This window comes from Globicephala melas, chromosome 1 (genome assembly GCF_963455315.2).
Source record: "Globicephala melas chromosome 1, mGloMel1.2, whole genome shotgun sequence".
Lineage (NCBI taxonomy): Eukaryota > Metazoa > Chordata > Mammalia > Artiodactyla > Delphinidae > Globicephala > Globicephala melas.
This window is the reverse complement of record NC_083314.1, coordinates 41,006,493-41,028,139: the sequence shown is the minus strand read 5'-3', so window position 1 is coordinate 41,028,139 and position 21,647 is coordinate 41,006,493. Positions and strand designations below refer to the sequence as shown.

Here is a 21,647-nt window from a genome sequence, read left to right as displayed (position 1 = left end):
GAAGACACAATGGTGCAATTCACTGCTGAGGAACAGAATAAAGAAAAAACAATGAAAAGAAATGAAGACAGCCTAAGAGACCTCTGGGACAACATTAAACGCAACAACATTCGCATTATAGGATTCCCAGAAGGAGTACAGAGAGAGAAAGAACCTGAGAAAATATCTGAAGAGATTACACTTGAAAACTTCCCTAACATGGGAAAGGAAATATGCACCCAAGTCCAGGAAGTGCAGAGAGTGCCATACAGAATAAACCCAAGGAGAAACACGCCAAGACACATAGTAATCAAATTGGCAAAAAGTAAAGACAAAGAAAAATTATTGAAAGCAGCAAGGGAAAAACGACAAATAACATATAAGGGAACTCCCATAAGGTTAACAGCTCATTTCTCAACAGAAACTCCACAAGCCAGAAGGGAATGGCATAATAAAGTGATGAAAGGGAAGAAACTACAACCAAGATTACTCTACCCAGCAAGGATCTCATTCAGGTTCGATGGAGAAATCAAAAGCTTTACAGACAAGCAACAGCTAAGAGAATTCAGCACCACCAAACCAGCTCTAAAATAAATGCTAAAGGAACTTCTCTAAGTGAGAAACACAAGAGAAGAAAAGGACCTACAAAAACAAACCCAAAACACTTAAGAAAATGGTCATAGGAACATACATATTGTTAATTACCTTAAATGTGAGTGGATTAAATGCTCCAACAAAAAGACACAAGCTTGCTGAATGGATACAAAAACAAGCCCCATATATATGCTATCTATAAGAGACCCACTTCAGACCTAGGGACACATACAGACTGAAAGTGAGGGGATGAAAAAAGACATTCAATGCAAATGAAAATCAAAAGAAGGCTGGAGTAGCAATACTCATATGAGATAAAATACACTTTAAAATAAAGAATGTCACACGAGCCAGAAAGGACACTACGTAATGATCAAGGGATCAATCCAAAAAGAAAATAAAACAATTATAAATATATATGCACCCAACATAGGAGCACCTCAATACATAAGACAACTGCTAACAGTTCTAAAAGAGGAAATGGACAGTAACACAAGAATAGTGGGGGACTTTAACACCTCACTTACACCAACGGACGGATCATCCAAACAGAAAATAAATAAGGAAACACAAGCTTTAAAAGACACAATAGACCAGATAGATTTAATTGGTATTTATAGGAGATTCCAAAAACAGATTACACTTTCCTCTCAAGTGCAAATGGAACATTCTCCAGGATAGGTCACATCATGGGTCACAAATCAAGCCTCAGTAAATTTAGGAAAACTGAAATCATATCAAGCATCTTTTCTGACCGCAACGCTATGAGACTAGAAATGAATTACAGGGAAAAAAACATAAAGAACACAAACACATGGAGGCTAAACAATACATTACTAAATAACCAAGAGATCACTGAAGAAATCAAAGAGGAAATCAAAAAATACCTAGAGACAAATGACAATGAAAACGTGACGATCCAAAACCTATGGGATGCAGCAAAACCAGTTCTAAGAGGGAAGTTTATAGCTATACAAGCCTACCTCAATAAACAAGAAAAATCTCAAATAAACAATCTAACCTTACAACTAAAGGAACTAGAGAAAGAAGAACAAACAAAACCCAAAGTTAGCAGAAAGAAAGAAATCATAAAGATCAGAGCAGAAATAAATGAAATAGAAACAAAGAAAACAATAGCAAAGACCAATAAAACTAAAAGCTGCTTCTTTGATAAGATAAACAATATTGATAAACCATTAGCGAGACTCATCAAGAAAAAGAGGGAGAGCGCTCAAATCAATAAAATTAGAAATGAAAAAGGAGAAGTTACAACAGACACCACAGAAATACAAAGCATCGTAAGAGACTATTACAAGCAACTCTATGCCAATAAAATGAACAACCTGGAAGAAATGGACAAATTCTTAGAAAGGTATAACCTTCCAAGACTGAACCAGGAAGAAACAGAATATATGAACAGACCAATCACAAGTAATGAAATTGAAACTGTGATTAAAAATCTTCCAAAAAAGAAAAGTCCAGGACCAGATGGCTTTGCAGGTGAATTCTATCAAACATTTAGAGAAGAGCTAACACCCAACCTTCTCAAACTCTTCCAAAGACTGCAGAGGAAGGAAAACTCCCAAACTCATTCTATGAGGCCACCATCACCCTGACACAAAAACCAGACAAAGATAGTACAAAGAAAGATAATTACAGAACAATATCACTGATGAATATTGATGCAAAAATCCTCGACAAGGGCTTCCCTGGTGGCGCAGTGGTTCAGAGTCCGCCTGCCGATGCAGGGCACACGGGTTCCTTCCCCGGTCCGGGAAGATCCCACATGCCACGGAGCGGCTAGGCCCGTGAGCCATGGCCACTGGGCCTGCAAGTCCGGAGCCTATGCTCCGCAATGGGAGAGGTCACAACAGTGAGAGGCCCGCGTATCTACCGCCAAAAAAAAAAAAAAAAACAGAATCCAACAACACATTAAAAGGCTCATACACCATGATCAAATGGGATTTATCCCAGAGATGCAAGGATTCTTCAACATACACAAATCACTCAGTGTGATACACCATATTAACAAACTGAAGAATAAAAACCATATGATCATCTCAACAGATGCAGAAAAAGCTTTTGACAAAATTCAACACCCACTTATGATAAAAACTCTCCAGAAAATGGGCATAGAGGGAACTTGCCTCAACATAATAAAGGCCATATATGACAAACCCACACCAAACATCATTCTCAATGGTGAAAAACTAAAAGCATTTCCTCTAAAAGCAGGACCAAGAAAAGGACCACTCTCACCACTATTATTCAACATAGTTTTGGAAGTCCTAGCCATGGCAATTAGAGAAGAGAAAGAAATAAAAGGAATACAAATTGAAAAAGTAAAACTGTGACTGTTTGCAGATGACATGATAGTATACATAGAGAATCCTAAAGATGCCACCAGAAAACTACTAGAGCTAATCAATGAATTTGGTAAAGTTGCAGGATACAAAATTAATGCACAGAAATCTCTTGCACTCCTATACACTAATGATGAAAAATCTGAAAGAGAAATTAAGGAAACACTCCCATTTACCACTGCAACAAAAACAATACAATACCTAGGAATAAACCTACTTAGGGAAACAAAAGACCTGTATGCAGAAAACTATAAGACACTGATGAAAGAAATTAAAGATGATACCAACAGATGGAGAGATATACCATGTTCTTGGATGGGAAGAATCAATATTGTGAAAATGACTATACTACCCAAAGCAATCTACAGATTCAATGCAATCCCTATCAAATTACCAATGGCATTTTTTACGGAACTAGAACAAGTCATCTTAATATTTGTATGGAGACACGAAAGACCCCAAATAGCCAAAGCAGTCTTGAGGGAAAAAAACGGAGCTGGAGGAATCAGACTCCCTGACTTCAGACTATACTACAAAGCTACAGTAATCAAGACCATACAGCACTGGCACAAAAACAGAAATACAGATCAATGGAACAGGATAGAAAGCCCAGAGATAAACCCACGTACCTATGGTCAACTATGCTATGACAAAGGAAGCAAGGGTATACAATGGAGAAAAGACAGTCTCTTCAATAAGTGGTGCTGGGAAAACTGGACAGCTACATGTCAAAGAATGAAATTAGAACACTCCCTAACACCATACACAAAAATAAACTCAAAATGGATTAGAGACATAAATGTAAGACCGGGCACTATAAAAGTCTTAGAGGAAAACATAGGCAGAATGCTCTTTGACATAAATCACAGCAAGATATTTTTTGATCCACCTCCTAGAGTAATGGAAATAAAAACAAAAATAAACAAGTGGGACCTAATGAAACTTCAAAGCTTTTGCACAGCAAAGGAAACCATAAACAAGATGAAAAGGCAACCCTCAGAATAGGAGAAAATACTTGCAAATGAATCATAGGACAAAATCTCCAAAATATATAAACAGCTCATGCAGCTCAATACTAAAGAAACAAACAACCCAATCGAAAAATGGGCAGAAGACCTAAATAGACATTTCTCCAAAGAAGACATACAGATGGCCAAGAAGCACATGAAAAGCTGCTCAACATCACTAATTATTAGAGAAATGCAGATCAAAACTACAATGAGGTATCACCTCACACCAGTTAGAATGGGCATCATCAGAAAATCTACAAACAACAAATGCTGGAGAGGGTGTGGAGAAAAGGGAACCCTCTTGCACTGTTGGTGGGAATATAAATTGATATAGCCACTATGAAGAACAGTATGGAGGTTCCTTAAAAAACTAAAAATAGAATTACCATATGACCCAGCAGTCCCACTAGTGGGCATATACCCAGAGAAAACCATAATTCCAAAAGACACATGCACCCCAATGTTCACTGCAGCACTATTTACAATAGCCAGGTCATGGAAGCAACCTAAATGCCCATCGACAGGCAAATGGATAAAGAAGTTGTGGTACATACATACAATGGAATATTACTCAGCCATAAAAAGGAACAAAATTGGGTCATTTGTAGAGATGTGGATGCATCTAGAGACTGTCATACAGAGTGAAGTAAGTCAGAAAGAGAAAAACAAATATCGTATATTAACGCATATATGTGGAACCTAGAAAATGGTACAGATGAACTGGTTTGCAGAGCAGAAACTGAGACACAGAAGTAGAGAACGTATGGACACCAAGGGGGGAAGCAGCGGGGGTGGGGGTTGTGGTGGGGTGAATTGGGAGATTGGGATTGACATATATACACTAATATGTATAAAATGGATGACTAATAAGAAAAAAATAAACATTAAAAAAAAAGAAAACTAAAAATAGAACTAGCATATGATCCAGCAATCCCATTCCTGGGCATATACCCAGAGAAAACCATAATTCAAAAAGATACATGCACCCCAATGTTCACTGCAGCACTATTTACAATAGCCAGGACATGGAAGCAACCTAAATGTCCACCAACAGAGGAATGGATAAAGAAGATGTGGTGTATATATATATATATATATATATATATATATATATATATATATATACAATGGAATATTACTCAGCCATAAAAAAGAACAAAACAATGCCAGTTGCAGCAACATGGATGCAACTGGAGATTATCATACTAAATAAAGTAAGTCAGAAAGAGAAAGACAAATACCATGTGATATCACTTATATATGGAATCTAAAATATGGCACACAAACGAACCTATCTACAAAACAGAAACAGACTCACAGACAGAGAGGACAGACTTGTGGTTGCCAAGGGCGAGGGAGGTGAGGGAGAGAAGGACTGGGAGTCTAGGATTAGCAGATGCAAACTAGTACATATAGGATGCATAAACAAAAAAGTCCTACCGTATATTATAGGGAACTATATTCAATATCCTGTGATAAACCATAATGGAAAAGAATATTTTAAAAAGCATGTCAAGAAAAAAAGAGACTTTCCAAATGTGGAAGAGAAAAAATAAGATATACAGAAATGTAAGGCTACACTATACTGAACATTTCCCACTGTGGTGATTAGGTTAACCAAATGGTACATCCATCAGTGTAATGCATGCAATCCTGACTTTCAGACATCTCACCTTCATAAAATCCATACTTTCATATAAATATACTGACACCTTTAAACTGCATTTCATATACACACACAAACTCTGGCAAGAATAACAGGTATCTCAAAGCGTCCAGCTCACATAGGCAAGCATCCACTTACCAAACTCAACCTCCCTCCCACTCCATCACCTGCATCTCAGCTCCTCTCTCTCTTTTCCCTGCAGAGCTGCAGGGGTCACTGGTTGGCAGGAATATTTGGGCTAGTTAATCACTTGCCAGCCAGGTAGTCAGGACCCAAGAAGCAGCACCTGCACAAACCATAATTAGATATTTTACAACATTTTTTTAGTACTCTGGAGTAAAAGAACTCCAGATAAGATAGATAAGTCAATGGGAAAAATTTTAGACATTCAACTTTCTAATAAGTTCTTATGAAAGTAATATGTTGAAAGTAAGAAATACTTTCTACATTATTAAAATCTCAAAATCTAAAGGAGAATAAAAGAAACTATCACAGCAAGTGACCTTTGTATACTCAATAAATGTTTCCTAAAGCTGCTTTTCTCACTTCAAATTTTACCAATTATTATAGCACTACTCTCCGCTAAACTATTTTCCAATCAAAGTTCAAGGAAAGTAAAAATCCTTAATGTTAAAGTTAATGTAAAAATCCTTAATATTAAAATCTTCATAACTGAGCATGTAAGTTGTCAATAAACAAGGTGAAAACAGGAAAGGTTTACAGTTTTTAAAACCTGATGTCAATAAAGAGATTTTAGATATGACACTAAAAGCCCATTTTTCTTCCATAAAAGAAAAATATGATAAACTAGACTTCACCAAAATTATCAATAAAAATTTTTCCTTTGTGAAAGACACTGTTAAGACAATGAAAAGATAAGCTACACACTGGGAGAAAATATTTACAAACCACATATCTGACAAAGAATTATATTCAGAACAAAAGAAGAACTCTCAAAACTCAACAGTGAGAAAACAAACTACCCACTGAAAAAATGGGCAAAATATGGTCTCAGTAGGTTAAGTACTCTATGATTCTCTTTATAAGACATTCTCAAAAAGACAAAATTATAGTGGTAGAGAGTGGATCAGTGGACTAAGGGGTGCCAGGGACTAAGGCGTGGGGAGAAGAGTGTAAAACAGGGAAAGCAGAGGGAGTTTTTGAGGCTGATGGAACTGTTATGTTTCCTGATTATGGTAGAGAATATATGAATCTATTCATGTGTAAAGATTCATAGACTTATACAACAAAAAAGTCAATTCTACTGTTTGTTAACTTAAAAAGTAACACAAAGGAAAATATTGCCTCTTTCCAGCCTTCTCTCAAATCCCTACTATAGTGCAGGCTCTGTGCTAGGCACTAAGAACACAAAGTTAAAAAGACAAGAGTTTGCCCTCAGAGGGGGAGGCAAAAAAGCACAATATGATTCAGGCTTTAATGGAGGAATATACAATACACACAGAGTTCCACACTTAAGAAAGGCTTCCTGTAGAAATCAAAAGCTTTACAGACAAGCAAAAGCTAAGAGAATTCAGCACCACCAAACCAGCTCTACAGCAAATGCTAAAGGAACTTCTCCAAGTGGGAAACACAAGAGAAGAAAAGGATCTACAAAAACGAACCCAAAACAATTAAGAAAACAGTCATAGGAACATACATATCGACAATTACCTTAAACGTGAATGGATTAAATGATCCAACCAAAAGGCACAGGCTCACTGAATGGATACAAAAACAAGACCCATATATATACCTTCTACAAGAGACCCACTTCAGACCTAGGGACACATACAGACTGAAAGTGAGGGGATGGAAAAAGATATTCCACGCAAATGGAAATCAAAAGAAAGCTGGAGTAGCTATACTCATATCAGATAAAATAGAATTTAAAATAAAGATCGTTACAAGAGACAAGGAAGGACTATACATAATGATCATGGGATCAAACCAAGAAGAAGCTATAACAATTATAAATATATATGCACCCAACATAAGAGCACCTCAATACACAAGGCAACTGCTAACAGCTATAAAAGAGGAAATCGACAGTAACACAGTAATAGTGGGGGACTTTAACACCTCACTTACACCAATGGACAGATCATCCAAAATGAAAATAAATAAGGAAACAGAAGCTGTAAATGACACAACAGACCAGATAGATTTAATTGATATTTATAGGACATTCCATACAAAAACAGCAGATTACACTTCCTTCTCAAGTGCGCATGGAATATTCTCCAAGATAGATCACACCTTGGGTCACAGATCAACCCACAGTAAATTTAAGAAAACTGAAAACATATCAAGCATCTTTTCTGACCACAATGCTATGAGATTAGAAATGAATTACAGGGAAAAAAAACATAAAAAACACAAACACATGGAGGCTATACAATACGTTACTAAATAACCAAGAGCTCACTGAAGAAATCAAAGAGGAAATCAAAAAATACCTAGAGACAAATGACAATGAAAACGTGACGATCCAAAACCTGTGGGATGCACCAAAAGCAATTCTAAGACGGAAGTTTATAGCTATGCAAGCCTACCTAAAGAAACAAGAAAAATCTCAAGTAAACAATTTAATCTTACACCTAAAGGAACTAGAGAAAGAAAAACAAACAAAACCCAAAGTTAGCAGAAGGAAAACAATCATAAAGATTGGAGCAGAAATAAATGAAATAGAATCAAAGAAAACAATAGCAAACATCAATAAAACTAAAAGCTGGTTCTTTGAGAAGATAAACAAAATTGATAAATCATTAGCCAGACTCATCAAAAAAAACAGGGAGAGGACTCAAATCAATAAAATTAGAAATGAAAAAGGAGAAGTTACAACAGACACCGCAGAAATACGAAGCATACTAAGCAACTAACATACAACTAGCATACAAGCAACTAACTCTATGCCAATAAAATGGACAACGTGGAAGAAATGGATAGATTCTGGGAAAGGTATAACCTTCCAAGACTGAACCAGGAAGAAACAGAAAATATGAACAGACCAATCACAAGTAATGAAATTGAAACTGTGTTTAAAAATCTTCCAACAAAGAAAAGTCCAGGACCAGATGGCTTCACAGGACAATTCTATCAAACATTTAGAGAAGGGCTAACACTCATCCTTCTCAAACTCTTCCAAAGAACTGCAGAGGAAGGAACACTCCCAAACTCATTCTGTGAGGCCACCATCACCCTGATACCAAACCAGAGAAAGATACTACAAAAAAACAGAATTACAGAACAATATCACTGATGAATATACATGCAAAAATCCTCAACAAAATACTAGCAAACAGAATCCAACAATACATTAAAAGGATCATACACCATGACCAAGTGGGATTTATACCAGGGATGCAAGGATTCTTCAATATATGCACATCAATCAATGTGATAACCATATTAACAAATTGAAGAATAAAAACCATATGATAATCTCAATAGATGTAGAAAAAGCTTTTCACAAAATTCAACACCCACTTATGATAAAAACTCTCCAGAAAGTGGGAATAGAGGGAACCTACCTCAACATAATAAAGGCCATATACGACAAACCCACAGCAAACAACATTCTCGATGGTGAAAAACTGAAAGCATTTCCTCTAAGATCAGGAACAAGACAAGGATGTCCACTCTCACCACTATTATTCAACATAGTTTTTGAAGTCCTAGCCACAGCAATCAGAGAAGAAAGAGAAATAAAAGGAATACAACTTAGAAAAGAAGAAGTAAAACTGTCACTGTTTGCAGACGACATGATACTATACATAGAGAATCCTAAAAATGCCACCAGGAAACTACTAGAGCTAATCAATGAATTTGGTAAAGTTGCAGGATACAAAATTAATGCACAGAAATCTCTTGCACTCCTATACACTAATGATGAAAAATCTGAAAGAGAAATTAAGGAAACACTCCCATTTACCACTGCAACAAAAACAATACAATACCTAGGAATAAACCTACTTAGGGAAACAAAAGACCTGTATGCAGAAAACTATAAGACACTGATGAAAGAAATTAAAGATGATACCAACAGATGGAGAGCTATGCCATGTTCTTGGATGGGAAGAATCAATATTGTGAAAATGACTATACTACCCAAAGCAATCTACAGATTCAATGCAATCCCTATCAAATTACCAATGGCATTTTTTACGGAACTAGAACAAGTCATCTTAATATTTGTATGGAGACACGAAAGACCCCAAATAGCCAAAGCAGTCTTGAGGGAAAAAAACGGAGCTGGAGGAATCAGACTCCTTGACTTCAGACTATACTACAAAGCTACAATAATCAAGACAATATGGTACTGGCACAAAAACAGAAACAGAGATCAATGGAACAAGATAGAAAGCACAGCAATAAACCCACGCACCTATGGTCAACTATGCTATGACAAAGGAAGCAAGGATATACAATGGAGAAAAGACAGCCTCTTCAATAAGTGGTGCTGGGAGAACTGGACAGCTACATGTAAAAGAATGAAATAGAACACTCCCTAACACCATACACAAAAATAAATTCAATATGGATTAGAGACCTAAATGTAAGGCTGGACACTATAAAACTCTTAGAGGAAAACACAGGAAGAACACTCTTTGACATAAATCACATCAAGATCTTTTTTGATCCACCTCCTAGAGTAATGGAAATAAAAATAAACAAGTGGGACCTAATGAAACTTCAAAGCTTTTGCACAGCAAAGGAAACCATAAACAAGACGAAAAGACAAACCTCAGAATGGGAGAAAATATTTGCAAATGAATCAACGGACAAAGGATTAATCTCCAAAATATATAAACAGCTCATGCAGCTCAATACTAAAGAAACACACAACCCAATCCAAAAATGGGCAGAAGACCTAAATAGACATTTCTCCAAAGAAGACATACAGATGGCCAAGAAGCACATGAAAAGCTGCTCAACATCACTAATTATTAGAGAAATGCAAATCAAAACTACAATGAGGTATCACCTCACACCAGTTAGAATGGGCATCATCAGAAAATCTACAAACAACAAATGCTGGAGAGGGTGTGGAGAAAAGGGAACCCTCTTGCACTGTTGGTGGGAATGTAAATTGATACAGCCACTATGGAGAACAGTATGGACGTTCCTTAAAAGACTAAAAACAGAATTACCATATGATCCAGCAATTCCAGTACTGGCCATATACCCAGAGAAAAGCAGAATTCAAAAAGACACATGCACCCCAATGTTCACTGCAGCACTATTTACAATAGCCAGGTCATGGAAGCAACCTAAATGCCCATCGACAGACGAATGGATAAAGAAGTTGTGGTATATATATACAATGGAATACTACTCAGCCATAAAAAGGAACAAAACTGGGTCATTTGTAGAGATGTGGATGCATCTAGAGACTGTCATACAGAGTGAAGTAAGTCAGAAAGAGAAAAACAAATATCGTATATTAATGCAGGTATGTGGAACCTAGAAAAATGGTAAAGATGAACCAGTTTGTAGGGCAGAAGTTGAGACACAGATGTAGAGAACAAACGTATGGACACCATGGGGGTAAAACCGCGGTGGGGTGGGGATGGTGGTGTACTGAATTGGGCGATTGGGATTGACATGTATACACTGATGTGTATAAAACTGATGACTAATAAGAACCTGCGATATAAAAAAACAACTAATACTAAACTTTCTTTGGGTTATTTGTATGAAAATATGTTAATATAAATGTTTCAGACATTACATGAAATTTCTAAAAATCTTATATGTTCTGGTATAATGTTATAAGTCATAATTCTAGTTATTACTTTAAAATGTATATCTCAGAAATAACTAAATTTCCTTGTCAATTGCATTATTATGAACTTTCATCAAATCTTTAACCATGGTCATTTTTAAGTCTTTTGTCATTTACAGACTGTTCTGGATGTACTCTGATGCTTTCGCCAAAATTTTCCTATAAAAGGGTTTCATCTTCAAGGAATTCATGGAAAAGACTCTGACAAGTACAGGTTTCTGGTAACTGACTATACTGCTTAACTGAATGAATAAGCATTTTCAGAACTCTAATGGAAAACTAATGAATTAATAAAAGTGCTAACAAAAGATCAAGAGGAAAAAAAATTAATTACATGGCACTGAGTGAACTGATGAGGATGATTATAATTTTTGTGACTTTTTGTTTGAATAAAAAAAAAAAACCCACCAGGACTCAGAGGCAAAAAATATACAAATCAGTTTTCACTGCAAAGTAAAGGAACTGTTACAGTGGAGGACTACTGGACTGAATGTCAATGTTATGACATAGTATGAGTGTGTCTCGTGTTTGGTAATTGCAATCATTGTTGCTTTTGTTGTGGTCATCCATTTACAATGCTTGGTGTCAGTTTATTTATCTCTTGTAAAAATAAAATACAGTGTGTGTGTGTGTGAGTTGTGGGGAAAAAAAAAAGGAAACATTTAAATTCCTGATTCTGGTTTTGTACAACTGTATAATTAATGGTGATGATCATATTATAAGGGCAGATTTATATGTGTGGGGGAGGTGGTGGTGATGGGGAGGCCCAAATAGAAATTACAAATAAAGGAAATAAAATTCAAAAAGGCTTCCTGTAGAACACAAGGCAGGAGCTAACACTTCAGATGAACAGGGACTGCCAAGACAAAAGGAAAGAGCATTCCAGACAGAGGAAACAGCATTTAACAGAGAGGTATTGAAGAATGCAGGGTACCAGCATACTTAGAAAACTACAAATAATTATCTTCCCAAGCACAAGCAGGCCATACAAGAATGTGCTCAGGAACTGAAAGCAGCTTCCCTCTAAGCAATACAAATAGTGCCTGAATATGAAGATTTGGAAATAGCAGCTTTCAGATTCGAGTCAAGCTGAGTACTTCTATTCATTCCTTGCTCCCCTTTGTTCACATCATCCTAATCACTGTAGTATACTTGCATCTATCACTTTTGCCAAGCTACAGTACAGCCACAGCCTCTAACGAAATATGTTTAGGTATTCAGCACAGCACTGGGATTAAAAACCCAGTCTACCAGGGTTCAAATCTAGACTCCATAATTTGCTAGTTGTGTGACCCTAGGCAAGTTACTTAACCTGTCTGTGCTTCAATTTTCTCACAATAAAGTGAGAATAATAATTGCAGCTGCTCATCAGGCTGCTATGAAAAATGTACTAATTTATATAAAGTGCTTAGAATAGAGCTTGACTCATAGAAAGCACCACAGAAGTGTCTGCTATTAATACTCAGTAAACATTAGCTATGTAAAATAAAGACATGTAATTCTCACAGTTTGAAAACAAACCCAAATTACTTTAAGTATGTGCAAGACCTGCACACTGAAAACTAGAAAATATGGTTCAAATTAAAGAGCTAAATACATGGAAGATGTGCGCTCATGGATCAGAAGATTCAATACTGTTTAAAGATATCAATTCTTCTGAAATTGATCTACATTCTCAATGTAATCCCAATCAAAATCTGGGTAGGCATGTTTGTAGAACTTGACAAGCTGTCTCCAAACTTTTTATGAAAATGCAAACAATCTAGAATAGCCAAAACAATTTTGAGAAAGAAAAAGAAAGAGGACTAAGACTACCAGATTTCAACATAGTATAAAGGTATAGTAAACAAGGCTGTGTGCTATTAAGAGAAATAAAAGCCCACATTTGTACAGAGACTTGTATATACATGTTCATAATAGCTGTATTAACAGCCAAAAACTGGAAACAACCCAAATGTCCATCAACAGGTGGATGGATTAATTGTAGTATAACCATACAAGGGAATACTGGTCAGCAATAAAAGAGAATAAAAATACACAACATACGGGACTTCCCTGATGCCGGAGTGATTAAGAATCCACCTGCCAAGGCAGGGGACACGGGTTCAAGCCCTGGCCCGGGAAGATCCCACATGCCATGGAGCAACTAAGCCCATGCGCCACTACTGAGCCTGTGCTCTAGAGCCCGCAAGCCACAACTACTGAAGCCTGCGCACCTAGAGCCCGTGCTCTGCAGCAAGAGAAGCCACGGAAATGAGAAGCCTGCGCACTGCAACAAAGAGTAGCCCCGGCTCGCCGCAACTAGAGAAAGCCCGCAGCAACAAAGACCCAACGCAGCCAAAAGTAAATAAATAAAAAATAAATTCATTAAAAAAAAAATACACAACATAGATGAATCTCAAGTAATCATACTGAGTTAAAGAAGTTGGATCCCTCCCCCCCAAAAAAGCACTGTATATGATTCCTTTTATATAACATTCTAGAAAATACAGCCTAATCTACAACGACAGAAAACTGACTAGTGGTTGCCTAGGGACAGGGGGTGGGGAGAGCGGACTGACTGCAAAGGAGCATGAGGGAACTCCTGCAGTGATGTCTGTGGTGGTTACACAATTATAGACATTTGTCAAAACTAAACAAACTATATACACTTAAAATTGGTGAATTTTACCGTATATAAATTACGTCTCAATATAAACAACATAAAGTCATAAGGCAAACCATCTTTTAAAAATAAAAACATACCTTTTTCTTTCTATATTCATGAAAAGAATACAGGCAAGAATTACCATTCACTTAATACTGTTGAGAAATCTATATTACATTATGAGAATTTTGTAACCTTAGCATGATGATACAACCAAAAACACTGCTAATGGTTCTTTCATATCTGCGTCTCCTTTAACTAAAGACTCAATGGAATTCTACAAGAGAATTTTCCAATCCTGAACAGAAGTACTTATTCTAGTTGAAAATTAATAAGCAACACAGAGTTTAACTAGGAAATCCATTAGCAAGCTTGTAACTGGCCATAAGGTTATCTAAGCCTGACAGGTTCCAGAGAATTGAGGGGAAAAAAAAAAGTATAAAGGAGATTTAAGAACATGAAACACCTCTTATGCTACTCAAAATTTAGCAATGCTACTCCGCATGATTCTAATTCTACTCCTACATAAAGAACCCTGCAAGGATCAAGAATACAGAGATTGTTCCTTAAAGCTAGAAGTCAGTCAGTAATAGGAAACATAAAGAAGACATTTTTATCTTATGAAGTTCTCTCAGGGGAGCACTACTTACCTGATTAATTCTCCTGAGTTAAGCTGTTTTTCTCCTTAAGTCTCAAAAAATAACAAATATTTTGCTTATTTTATAATACTGTGGTTGTCTTTTAAGTATATATCAGTATTAACCCTCAATCCTTAAAATTAGAAAACAAAATCTTTACAATAAGTACTAAATGACGTAAATATTTACAAGGAGAAAAAAAGGCAGTGTAAGCAATTTCCAGTTAAACAACGAAAGCAATACGTAGCATGCATATTATATGGATTTGGTTAGAACAGGCAATGTGCTACTTTATCTTCTAATTTATGCTGTCATATAAGTTAGTTCACAGCTTAAGATATTTAAGATCTCAATTAGGTTAACCTTTCCTTTTGTAAATTAAGAATACAAGTAATAATCATACTCAGTGTTTCCTATTCAAGTTCCACACACATTCACACCTTCAGGCCTTAATGGGCTCTATTCCTTCTACCTACCCTTCTACCTACGATGCCCACCTCCATTTATCCCACCCATCTAGATCCTTCCCATCTCTCACCACCTATCTTAATTGGTACATGTTCCCTGATCCCTTGGGCCAGAAGCAATCTCTCTGTCTTCTAAAATCCCATAGCCCTTTTCTGTAGTCTCTTATGGCATTTAACACTTTCTATCCTGTACTACACTTCTTTAAGTCCAGTAAACACTTTTCTACTAGGAGTATCCTTGAAAGGAAGGTCCACACTTTATTCAGCCTTGTATCCCTAGGAGCACGTAGTGCCTGAAACTAAACATTTATTGGGTGTGTTTAGAGAAGAAATAGAGAGGAAAACGTTCAACAATATTTTTTTAGGCATTCTGTGCCCCACTGCCTTAGGAGATACAAAAGGAAACAAATATCAATGATAGAGACCTGCTCTAAATCTACTAAGAGACATAGACATGTAAAAAGATTAATACAATATAACTGTGATAAGTGTTATAATAAGAGATAAACAGGGTGCTGTGAGGGGAACATTACGTATGTTGAAGACTGTTCTAATTCCACAAACTATGTTAGGAAACCAAGTCTAGATTTTTGAAGGTCCCAAAGACTAGAAAGGTTTCAAGAGTGGTATAATAAGAGCCCCCTTAATCTTAAAATATTTTCTTAACCTGAAACTAACACTCCACCTATATAGCAACCTTACTTGCAAACAGGGAGTAACAAATTTCTCTCTATTCTTGGTACAGCCCTCTGCAATAACCAGGCCTGGTCTTTTTATATTTACACAAATTTGCTCGTCTCATCCTCTCACACTTGTCTGAATTGTGCACCATTTCCATAAGGCATGTGCCATTCCCATGCCCCAAACTCTGCTTATCTAAATCTATTTAACCTTTAAGGTTCTTCTGAAAGCCCACTTCCTAAGCTATCATCCAAGATTACTACATCCCCCAAATGTATATTGTACCATTACTGCTATCTATACCTCTCTCTCTTTTTTTTTTTTTTTTTTTTTTTGTGGTACGCGGGCCTCCCACCGCCGCAGCCTCTCCCGCCGCGGAGCACAGGCTCCGGACGCACAGGCCCAGCGGCCACGGTTCACAGGCCCAGCCGCTCCGCAGCACGCGGGATCCTCCCGAACCGGAGCACGAACCCGTTTTAACAATTAATGATAATGATAAAGTTAATTCTTAACATTTTATACAACTTGGAGTTAAACAGAACTGATCTCAAACCCCATTTGTGCTACCACCCTGCAACGTGAAGCTGGGCAAGCCACAACACTCTCTTGAACCTTAGTTTCCTCATTATTAAAATTAGTATTAAATTGGGTGATGTGTACAACATGCCTAATATACACATACATTCCTACTACATACATGTATATATTTAATTTTAATATTCTTATTTTATATTTAATACTCATGTTTAACGTTATTACTATTATTTTCCAAGAAGGGAGATGCAAACTCTCTCTAAAACTCAAGGCAAGAGCAATGAAACATGAACAAAGTGGGTACTAAAAACTGGATCAATTAGTTGATGTAAAGGAGCCTCACAACTTTTAAATGTGCCCTCAAGACAACTCACACAAGACACCGTCAGCAGAATTTCTCATGTCTTCTACTGAAAACCATGAAAAACTCAGAGGCAGAAAGACATAGATAGAGGTCTTACGATGGTGGCCCTACCACTTACATACTTTCCAAGAGTTTATCTTCCTCAGTGCAACCCTGAAGCTGTATAAAAGGTCAAAGGAAGAAATATCTTCTTTTACGTAAATCAAATAGTACATAAATTTAACATTTTTTTTAACCTGCATTATCCCTCGGAGGCAAGCAAAACCACTTCTGCAAATTTCAGCCTCAGAAGAGAAAGTCCAAGTGGGATGGGGCTGAATCATCAATTTAAAATGACCAACGTTTGCCCCACCCTGGAATGGGGACACTACCGCGACCGTTTCCAGCGTTGTCCGGGACATCCCACGCTCTGCCCCCACCCCATCCTTCCTTAAGTCCTCACCTCGGACGCTTGTCCCGGCACTAGGCGCAGCCAGTCCCACCCTCGGCTCTGACCCGATGTCAGGCATCCCCACACCAGGGTCCACACGCGTCTCTCGTCCCAATTCAGACTCTTACTCCACCCAGACAACTGCACTCACCCGGGCGGTGACCTTATACACCGTGTAGCCCCTCGGGTGTCGCTGGGGCTCGGTGACAGTGTAGAAACGGGCCAGGTCGGCACCCCGCTCTCGGGGAGAGGTCATCCTCCCGCCGCCTCTGCCGCCGCCGCTTGCCGGGGACCATCAGTGCAACCCGACACCGCCGCGGCCCGGATTTTCTAAGTAGTGGCCAGGCGGCGAGGGGGCGGTAGCTCGGCTGCGGCGCCTCTGCCGCAGGGCTCTGCTTCCGGGTTGGCGGGAAAGCTTCCGGGTCAGGCTGGGGCGCCAATTCTGGGGAAGAAGTGGTTTCACCTGAGATACGGACCCTAATTAGGGCCTGACCCTGGCTAATGGGCTGGAATCAGGCAGTAGAACTGCCTGTAACGAGATGGAGGGATACCCGAGCCTAGCATCTTCTTTCCTTCTCTACTGACGACCCATCGGTTTAAATACCCACAACACCTGAACTCTCTGCCCGACATAACTCTTCTTTCTAAGACAAATCCCGTAAACCTGTGCATATGTCTTTATACCACCACAGCAAGCTCCCAAATGTTAAAAAAAAAAAAATAGAGCCTGCCTGTTAGAGTTTTACAAGGATTAAGCTGCGACCCACTACAGTAGCCCACTGACAGTAGGCCCTGTGGGGAATTCAAGCTGGGGAAAATTAGGACGTATTCCCTGCTTTGGGTATACTAACCCTTAGATAGTTAAGATGCATATCCAAGGGAAATTTTCACAGGTTCTTGCACCTTTCCATACATAGAAAAGCACTAAAATCATTAACTTGAGATAGCTGTTCTGTGTGATTAGCAGTAATCTTTTGATGCTTGACTTCATGTTTTTCCCAGCAAAAAAAAAAAATCATATATAACCTGGCTCCTCCCTTACCTCTTTGGAGCAGTTTCTCAGAGCTATCTGAGAGGCTGTCTCCTGAGCTATAGTACTCAAAGTGGTCCCTGAATAAAACTGAAACTCATTATTCTCACATTGTGCATATTTTTTAGTTGACACAGCCCTATATCAGTTTTAAACGTCATCCCTTCATGTTCTAAAAGCTGGAATCTGTGTCTGGCTGGGGAGGTCGGGTTGGGGAGTGGGTGGGAATCACCTGACCTCAGAAAGCTACTAGGAAGATAGAGTTTCCTATCTCAATTCCTTGCTATCCACTGCTTGGCAATTATTCTACCTTACTTTGATCAAGATTTTCTCTTTCCCCCATAACATTCATTCCAAGCATTTGCCATTCTCCTCAACTCTCTATTCCTCTATGTCTTGCCTCCCTACCCTTTGGCCCCTCCTGCTTTACAGGAGGAAAAAAGTTCTTAGTACCAACCCCTCCATCTTGACACATTTCTATACAGACATATCCCTACCTCGTTTTTCAGGACTAATCACTCTTCCTGTGCCCTGATATCCATCCTCATTGGCAGACCTAAAGACATTGTTCCATCGATGACATCCCAACTCTGCTCTCTGTACCTTTGATCTATTCCTTATCACTGGCTCCTTCTTCTCATCCCATGTATGCCTAAATCTATCTATCATTCATTCATTAAACCTGAATTCACCACCTACTATATGCCAGACATCATGCTAATTAGGCATTGGAGTTACAAAGTCCCTGCTCTTAAGAACCATCTAGTAAGAAAAAACAGAGAACAATTAAACTATATTGTTATAAATAGTATAACAGATGTATATATGGAGTGCTACAGAGCACATCTAATTAATATTGGAAGATTAGCTAAGGTTTTTCTGATACAGGGGAAACTATGGCTGAATCTTGAAAGAGAGATAGGAATTAGCCAGGCAGAGAAGAGAATAAAGGACATCATTCATGTTGTCTTTTCCCCTGCTTCTTTCTTTCTCCTTCCCCTCTTTGTCAAAGTTGTTTAAGTTGTTTTCAAAGTAATCTGCATCAATAGTCGAATATTCATCACACATTCCTACATTCATGAATATCATACATTCATTCCCATATTCACTTCACTACTACACTGCTACTGTGAAACTGCTTTGAAAAAAGTTTCTAATGACCTTATCTTACCCAGTATTTCCAGACTTTGAACGTTTCTGATCATTTCCACCTTTTCAAAACTCTTCTATGTCCTTAGTATAGGAGTCAGCATTCTCTGGCTTTTTCCTTTTACACTCTGAGTCATTCACTCCTTTTCAATCTCCTTTGTTGATTTCTCCTCCTTCTGGGAAACTTTAATGTCCTTGTTCCTCAGAATTTTGCCTTTGATCCTTTGTTCTTTATTCCCATTGACTTACAAATCTATATCTCAAGGAGTATCTCTTTTCTAGGATTTGACATATATTCTGCATATATTTACCTATATATCCAAATACCACTAAGAAAAACGATTAAAATCTGAGCTTTTTTCCCTCAAAAGCCTGTTCCTATCTCAATGACTGACTTTATTCTCCATTTATTTACATTAGCCAGGAATCTAGAAATCACCCTTAGCAACTTCCTCTCCCACTTTCTCCAAATTTGTTTAATTCAGCAACTGTCATTGGTTAAAACTAAAAGAATGGAAAAAGATATATCATGAAAGCACTACACAGAAGACTTTAGAAGAAGACACATTACCAGGTATAAGGAAGAACAAAACTTAATGATAAAGGGTTCAATTTGAAAAGGAAAAAAAAAAAGTTGCCTGCCATTCCAGTTCTACAAGAATCAAGCCATTTGCCACTGCAGTTGCCCACTGACAGTGCACCCTGAGGGGAACTCAGGATAGAGAAAAACTGGAAACATTCAACAGTGCTTTGGATATACAGGCCCTTAGATAGTTAAGATGCATATCTAAGGAAAGTTTCAAATGATCCCAGATTCTTACATCTTCCCATACATAGAAAAACACTAAAATCATTAACTTGAGATGTTTATTCTTTGTGATTAGCGGTAACCTTTTGATGTGTGACATCATGTTTTTCCCAGCAAAAGAAACTCATGTATATCCTGGCTCCTCTGTTACCTCTTTGGAGCAGTTCCTCACAGGTATCCTAGAGGTTCTCTCCCAGTCAATAGTCCTCAGTAAGGTCCTGAATAAAACTTAACTCACAAGTTTTATGTTGTGCATTTTTCTTTCAGTCGACAAATTCATCAAGAAGGCATGACGATTTTAAATGTGCATGTGCCTAATCAAAGAACTTAAAAATGTATAAAGCAAAAACCAGTAGAACTAAAAGAAGAAAAGAACAAATTCATGATAGTAGTTAAGACATTAACACTCCTCTCTCAGTAACTGATAAAACAGGTGGACAATAAATGATATTTTTAATTTAAATTTTTTTTTTTTGGCCATGCTTGGGATCTTAGTTCCCTGACCAGAGATCAAATCTGTGCCCCTCACAGTGGAAGCATGGAGTCTTAACCACTGGACCACCAGGAAAGTCCCAAATCAGTTTTTTTTTATCTCCAGGCATATAAGAAAATCTCTGTCCAGTCATTAGCTGACCACTAAGCTAACAGAACAGAGACTTCAGTGGCCACACACAACAACTAATAGACTTTACGAAACAGTTCAGAAAATGTACTAAACAACAACTACTACAAGCAGTAACAATGAACTCTGAGGAGGGAAGAGAATCTGGTTTTCAGAGTTGTCACATTATGATACTCAAAATGTCCAGTTTTCAACAAAAAATTATGAGGCAACCTAAAAAATAAGAAAGTATGGCCCCTACACAGTGAAAACAGAAATCAATAAAAACCAAGTCCATGAGGAAGCCCAAATGTAAATAAACTATTTTAAATATGTTCAAAGAGCTAAAAAACAAAACAAAAAATGTCCAACCAAAACTGGCTCAAGAAGCAACAGAAAATGTGAATAGACACATAATGAATAAAAATATTGAATCAGTAATTTTAAAGCTTGAACAAATAAAAAGCCCAGGATCAGATGGCTTCACTGGTGAATTCTACCAAATATTTAAAGAAAAATTAACAACAATCTTTCTCAAATTCTTCCAAACAAAATAGATGAGAAAACAATGACTCATTTAATGAAGGCAGTATTAACTGAGTATCAAAGCCAGACAAAGACATACCAAAATAAGAAAACTGCAGTCCAAAATCTCTTATGAATATATGGAAACATCTTCAACTAAATATTAGCAAACCAAATCCCACAGTATATTAAAAGGATTAAATAACATGGTAAGTGGGATTTATCCCAAAAATGCAAGGTTGGTTCAACATATGAAAATAAATGAATGTAATACACCATATTAATGAAATAAAGGGGGAAAACACATGATTATCTCAATAGATATATACAGAAAAAGCATTTGACAAAATCCAACACCCTTTCGTGATAAACACAA

The 21,647-nt window shown here is 37.5% G+C and overlaps 1 protein-coding gene across 3 annotated transcripts in view; it reads right to left on the bottom strand.

Annotated features, from left to right (window-relative positions):
- RPS6KC1 (ribosomal protein S6 kinase C1) overlaps window positions 1–17,549 on the bottom strand; it is a 216,203-nt gene extending 198,654 nt beyond the window's left edge. For all 3 annotated transcript variants that reach the window (XM_030872990.2, XM_030872994.2, XM_030872999.2), the window contains exon 1: window positions 17,310–17,549. In XM_030872990.2, the coding sequence (XP_030728850.1) occupies window positions 17,310–17,414 (105 nt within the window). In that variant the 5' untranslated portion in view covers window positions 17,415–17,549. The remainder of the gene's footprint in view (window positions 1–17,309) is intronic.
- Between the last annotated feature and the right edge of the window lie 4,098 nt (window positions 17,550–21,647).